Source organism: Pteropus vampyrus, unplaced genomic scaffold, assembly GCF_000151845.1.
Source record: "Pteropus vampyrus isolate Shadow unplaced genomic scaffold, Pvam_2.0 Scaffold23, whole genome shotgun sequence".
NCBI classification, from domain to species: domain Eukaryota; kingdom Metazoa; phylum Chordata; class Mammalia; order Chiroptera; family Pteropodidae; genus Pteropus; species Pteropus vampyrus.
The window spans coordinates 7,555,376-7,562,132 of NW_011888804.1; the positions used below are offsets into that span (position 1 = coordinate 7,555,376).

The 6,757-nt window shown below is 45.1% G+C and overlaps 1 protein-coding gene across 1 annotated transcript; it reads left to right on the forward strand.

The window, feature by feature from the left end:
- Positions 1 to 467: 467 nt before the first annotated feature.
- PEBP1 (phosphatidylethanolamine binding protein 1) lies at positions 468 to 6,303 on the forward strand. The gene is made up of 4 exons (XM_011355845.2): positions 468 to 731; positions 1,828 to 1,937; positions 2,567 to 2,667; positions 5,318 to 6,303. The coding sequence occupies exons 1-4, from the start codon at positions 603 to 605 to the stop codon at positions 5,533 to 5,535; spliced, it is 558 nt and encodes a 185-aa protein (XP_011354147.1). The 5' UTR covers positions 468 to 602; the 3' UTR covers positions 5,536 to 6,303.
- The last annotated feature ends 454 nt before the right edge of the window (positions 6,304 to 6,757 follow it).

Sequence of the window (6,757 nt, forward strand, 5' to 3'; positions counted from 1 at the left end):
AGGAATCTTGTTTGGAGCAAGTGGGGATGAGGAGGATCAAATATATGTGCAAATATATTTGGCCTTTGAGAAAAATACCCAAAAGTTCACTCAGGCCCTCTCACCTTGCAGTTAACCAAAACAAAGTGAGCATGCGTGAAATTACAGGATGGCGAAGGCGATTTGGCTTGTTTCAGGAAATGCGAGAGAAAAATAAGTCCTTGACTATTGCTGAATTTAGAAAGGGGAGCAAAGAATCATGCAAAAAGGTTAAAAAAAAAAATCAAGAGTAGATCAATTGCATTTCTTGAAACAACGGTCTTGCAAGCCGAGCCATAGCTCCGGGGAACTCTGCAACTGCGGGCTGCAGATTCTCTCCGTGCAAAAATAAGGGCAAAGCCCGCTGCATTGACCCGGGAGCGCGAGACACCACGCGCTACCGGGTTTGACCAATCAGAGAGCAGAGGGGGCCGGGGCGGTGGCTCTTGCGCGTGCGTGCCCCGTTCCGCTCGGCTCGCGTTGCCTCTGGCCAGTTTGCCGACCGCTTCCAGTCGGTGCTGTTTTCCTCCGTCTGTTCTCGCTCAGCTGTCCCGGCTATCCGCCAGCTCGGCCCCGCGAAGAAAATGGACCTAAGCAAGTGGTCCGGACCCTTGAGCCTGCAGGAAGTGGACGAGCGGCCGCAGCAACCGCTGCAGGTCAAATACTCCGGGGTGGAGATCGACGAGCTGGGCAAAGTGCTGACGCCCACCCAGGTACCCGAGGGCGCGGGGGTGCAGCTGCCCAAGGCCGGGAGTCCTGCAGGACGGTGGGTTCGGGGACCCAGCGGAGGTAGGAAGGACATTCCGGCCAACGTGCGCCCTTCCCACCGAGGCAAGGGGGTCGCGATGCTAACGCTGCAGGCCTGAGGTCACCCGGAGCACCCGGAACATGGCACCTGGTGGGGAGGGGCCTGTGGGGGAAATTAATCTACTTGCCGGGGTCTTCAAGGCACTGGCGGGGGCCTAGGCCGGGAAACAGTCGGCACCGCGGGGTGCGGGGGCGGGGCCGGGCCGTGCCCTGGAAGGGGTGGCCTTGGTCGCCCCCGTGCCACCAGAGCCTTCCTTCAGAGTTTTGGGATTTTAGGCCTACTTTGGGGAGCAAAAGCCTCACTCGAGGACATATGACGCATTACGTAACCGGCAATGATCAGTGCCCAGCGAGGCCGCCTTTGTTTTTGCGGTCCAGAGCGTGATGGTTGGTGTCTTCTGCAGCTTCAAGACTCGAGGGCAGTGGTCTTTGTTTTATCGTTTGGCCGATGATTGAGGCAGGACCAGGCTGCTGAAAGTGGTGAAATTAGAATGCCCTACACTGTCCAAGTTGTTCTGAGCCGTCAGCGGTGTGACTAAACTGCTGTTTGTTTTGGGTGTTTAAATATGAAATAACTGTCTTGCAGCCTCACTTGTCCAAGACTGACAGCTCATATCTGGCCACCTCGACTATTTCGTTTTCTGTGCCCCTTTAAATGTCCAGTTAATTCAGATTTCAATATAGCAGGGCCTAGGTAACCTCTGGGTCACCAAATCTGGAGACCCTGGCATTCCAGACAACGTAAGGTTGTAGTTAAGAGGACTCTATTGGCACCAGGGTTGAAATCCTGACCCTACCTCTTTCTGTTAATAACATAGCAGCTTTATAGTGTTGCTGGGACTAAAATAAGGTAAAGAGAATATTAAGTTTCCTAGTAGAGTCAACACACTTTAGCTTTTAGTAATAATCTACTCTGTTTTGCCTACGAGGACTTGAGGTCAAAGAGCATTGGTTTCTTTAGTATTTCTGACTTTTTAATTCTAAACTGGTTCCTTCTTACAGGTTAAGAACCGGCCCGCCAGTATTGTATGGGATGGCCTTGATTCAGGTAAACTCTACACCTTGGTCCTGACAGACCCGGATGCTCCCAGCAGGAAGGACCCCAAATTTAGGCAAGTTGGGCAAAGTTGGAGACCAGCGGGTCATCCAAATATGAGCTGGTGCTTCTTGCACTGTGTAAGCCCCTCACTGGACGTGCCGTGTTAGGAGATGTGATTTGGGATGCTCACCAAACATGCTTAAGCCAGAGTGTGCATTTTTGGCCTCTTCAACCCCTAGAGCTGGAGATGAGAAACTAGCTGAGAGCCACAGCTGCCTGAGGCCTATTTTTGTATAGCTCCATGAGCTAAGAAAGGTTTTTACATTTTTAAATAATTGGGGAAAAAATGGAAAGAATGATGATATTTTGTGACATCTTAAAATTACATGAAATTCAAATTTCAATGTCCATAAATAAAGTTTTATCAGAACACAGCCATGACAACTTATTTAAATCTTGTCTATGGCTGCTTTCATGCTATAGCCAGAAACCTGAGTTGTCATGACAGAAACGGTATGAACCGCAAAGCCTGAAACGTTTATTGTCTGGCTATTTACAGGTTTGTTGACCCCTGTGTTGCACTGGCCAAGAATGCAGGACTGCCTGGTTCATTGCTGCGTCCTGGCATGGAACACGTGTTTCATGCACTGTCATTGGTGGTGCATTCCTATGGCACTGACGGTCCTGTATTCCTCCTCATAGGGAATGGCACCATTTTCTGGTGGTCAACATGAAGGGCAATAACATCAGCAGTGGCACAGTCCTCTCCGATTATGTGGGCTCTGGGCCTCCCAAGGGCACAGGTTAGTAAAGGCTGCTTTTAGGGGTGATGCGGGAGGGGAGTCTGGGTGGACATTAGGATTGGCCTAAAATGCTGCAGACTTTAGTTTGGTTCTTAGAGCTTTATACTTTTATTTATGAGAGTTCTTTCCCTAGTGGAGATTTCAGGCAGTGTAGTTCACCTCCAAGGCAGTAGTCAGGTGGCTAGAACCTTGGGTTCTGGTTAGACGGACTCTGTTAGCATCGCCTCTGAGCTGCTAGGCCTTTAGTAAGTAGGAGTTGGTGAGGAGATACCGAGGAAGCAGTGTTGCAGAATGCTTGGAATGGCTTCCTGGGGGGTGTGCACATGGATCGAACACAAACTGTTTAAGTTCTGTATTCAGCCTTTGCCCTCTGTGATCTTTGAACTTTCTAGTTTCCATCAAAAGATCTCAGGAATGATGATAGTTTCCAAATTAATTATTAAAAATCGGCTTACCTTTTTACAGCTCCCTTTTTTTCTCTTGAAAATTGAGCATGATATCTTGAAAGCATTTGGAAGACTTTAAGAACTATACGGAAGACAGGCCCACATTATATATGTAAAGAGAGAGAATGCTATATTGAATCTCTCCAAGTTGGATGGATAAGTGCTGCCTAAGCTAATGGCGCACTGTTATTGCTTGTGCATGATAGGGTGTTTCCATTCACTGGAACAAGGAAGTCGTGGTGGGTGAAGCGTGGCGGCATACTAGCTTTGGTACACATTGTCTAGCCATGAGTTAGTCTGAAGGACAGTTAGCCATAAACATGTTGAATCTGTAAACCCAGAAGTTTCAGATGCCTTCAGCCTTCTCATACGTTCATAAAAGGAAGATAAAGGCACATCTTTCTCAGGGATCTATTAAGTTCTCTAGGGCAGTTATCAAAGCAGGCAGTTTAATTATGGGAAATACACACATGAGAATAAAGCAGTTTTCTCAATTAGGAGCTGTGTTCTCATTAACAAAGAAAGCCTCAGTAACTCACTCGCTCCCCACCACCTTTTTGTAAGGTGTGACTTAGACATAATAAAGATTGTAATGGTTTAGTCACTGAATATTGACTGATGCACACACCCTTTAAGTTAAATTTTCCCAGAACTAATCATTCTCCTACACCTATCTCCATAGATTACTTTTGTATTCATATAAACGATATTAATGCAGTATGCATTTGTTTTTGGTGATCGGTCTCTTTCACTCAAGATAATGTCTGAGATTTATCCGTGTTGTCATTTGTATCAGGAAGTTATTCCTTTTTATTGCCAAGTGCTATTCCATTGTGCAGATGTACCACAGTTTATGTAACTATTATGTTTATGGACTTTTGTTTTTTTTCCTCGGTGTTTGGATATTATGAATAAAGCTGCTATACACATTCTTGTCATTTTGTGGGCATAGGTTTCCATTCTTTGGGGGCTAAATACCTAGGAGTAGAATTATTGGGTCACAAAAGTTGCCCAAGAGTTCTCCAAAATGGTTGAAAATTTTTACACTCTAATCAGCAGTATATGAAAATTTCACAAAATCCATGTAGGAGCACCCTTCTTGTTGCTAGATAAGATGCTGCCGAATTACTAAATAGCTTCATAAAGCCAATTAGATCTTTAAATTTAAAAAAAAATCCATGTAGCTCCATACCGAAATTCATCCATATTATAGCATGTGACAGGATTTCCTTCTTTTTAAAGTCCGAACAGTATTTTATTATGTATGTGTGTGTAGACACACACACACAACATTTTGTTTATCCATCCATCAACGGGTATTTGGGTTGCTTCCACCTCTTGGCTTTTGCAAATTGTGCATCAATGAACATGCGTGTATGAATATTTAAATAACTTTTCTTTAAATAACTTAAAAAAACAAAACTCCTCGTGCTTGTTTGTGTCCAGTACTTAATTGGAGCTTGTAGAAAGACGCAAGGTTAATAGGGTGCTTGCCTGCTCATTTTAAAACATTCTTTGCTAGTTAGTTGAAGTGAGTTGGGGTCATTTCTTTTAAAGCAGGTCTCTTTTGTCTTCTAAGGAAGTAAGTTTTGAAGGTAGAAAGATAATGTTTTCCTTTAGTCTGGTTGCAATATGATGAGCCCCTGGTCAGTGATTTGCTGTGTCCTTCATCCATTTCTCATGTATATTTTTAGCACCTCCTATTGCCAGGCACTGAGGTAGGTTCTAGGGTGATATTGGTCAAGAAGACAAACGCCATAGCTTTGTGCAGTTCTCTTTCTCACAGGGAGATTAAAAAGAAAGAATTTGAGATAGCAGTATTACTGTGACAGAAGTACAGTGGGCATTCGGATGGGAGTGGTGGAAAATGACTGGCAATGGGGTGCTCCTGGAGATGGGCGGGAGTCCTGGAGTAGGATGAATGAGGAGCAGAGAGTGGTAGGAGAGATGAGCGAGGGCCCGATCCTGCAGGTCCCTAGAGGCTGTGATGCCGAGGGTGGACTTTGTACCAGTTGCAGTGGAGAGGCATTGAGTGATTTTCAGCAGGTGAATGACCTGCCTCGTTCTACCTCTCTAAGTTCTCAGTGTCCTCCTTGTGAATGAAGTGGTCCGGGTCCCTCCAAGTTAGCACGTTCTGTGAAAATGGGTGACGTCTCCATCAGATGCCTAACTGTGTGTACATCTTCCCTCTTGTCTCCCTCCAGGCCTTCACCGCTACGTCTGGCTGGTTTACGAGCAGAACGGCCCACTGAAGTGTGACGAGCCCATTCTCAGCAACCGATCTGGAGACCATCGTGGCAAATTCAAGGTGGCATCTTTCCGCAAAAAGTATGAGCTCGGGCCCCCAGTGGCTGGCACATGTTACCAGGCGGAATGGGATGACTATGTGCCCAAACTCTACGAGCAGCTGTCTGGGAAGTAGGGGAAAGCCAGGAGACAGAAATCACCCCAGAAGTCCCAAGCAGTGTCCTCAAGTTCTGTGGTGTATGTAGATTTTTCCTCCTCTATTCCCATTCTCATAGATGAGACCTGAGCAGATAGTAATTTAAGGTGACTTTTTCTTCTGCCTGTCCTTTATAATTACACAGGGTCACACACCCTGGTTTATGTTTTGAACTAATTTTAACTCCATTTTAGGCGATACTTTGGTACTATGATGGGGTCATCAGGTTGTTAATGTAGGAATAGCAATCCGGAATTTAAAAAAGAAAAAAATTAGAGAAGAACAGGTCTATAGTAATAGGGCAGAGCATCAAAAAATCTTTAAAAGAAGTTAAAAAATTCATTGCCTCTGCCTTTGTAAGCCTAAGTCCAGGATTGTGCATAATGGAATCCTCTGAGGGGTGTTTTCACGGTCCAGTCTCTCACCAAACAACTAGAGCCTGGCATGTCCACTAACCCCCAATATGGTGCATCTCAGATTTGTTACTACGTGTCAGTATTCTGTTCTGGCTCCTTCAAAGAGCATTATTATAAGAGCCAATGGGAGAGTTGCTTTCCTATTGAGGCGTGACCATCTAGATGAGCTGCAGGGCTGGGTGAAAGATTTGTCAGAAATTTGTTAAGCCTGTGCCTGTTAAATTGGTCACTCTTCATTGGTATAAGAAAAGCCTGTCTGGAGTTGCTACATGTTGTGTTAATTCTGCAATTTGATTCCAGTTGAATAAAATGAAAACATTGTGAGGACAAACTGAGCCTCCAAGTATTTTACCCTTCTGGGTGTGGGGTTTCATAAACGTGGGAAGTCGAGACAGCCTCCAAGGGTGAGTAGATCCTTTTCCTGACCAGCAGTAATGATTAGGACTTGATTCACAGACCATACAGAGAGTTCACACTTAACACACATGCCATTAAACTGTAGCCGGAACAACCATTAATTTAAACTTAGGTTTTTTTAAAAAGTCACAAAACTTTAGCCAAGTCTTGCCCAAAAAGCACCTTTGCTTTTTCGTAAGTGGTCCCCCAGGACGTAGTTGTGTGCAGACACCGTAACAACAGCTAAAAAATAGCCTGAACCTTTTTTTGTTCTGACTTTATATCCAATATACAATCAATACCAAAAAGGCTCGGGGATGGTGATAGATCACTCACAACACTTGATGTACCAAATGAAGGGAAAGCAGGTGTTTGAAGGTCCGAATCAC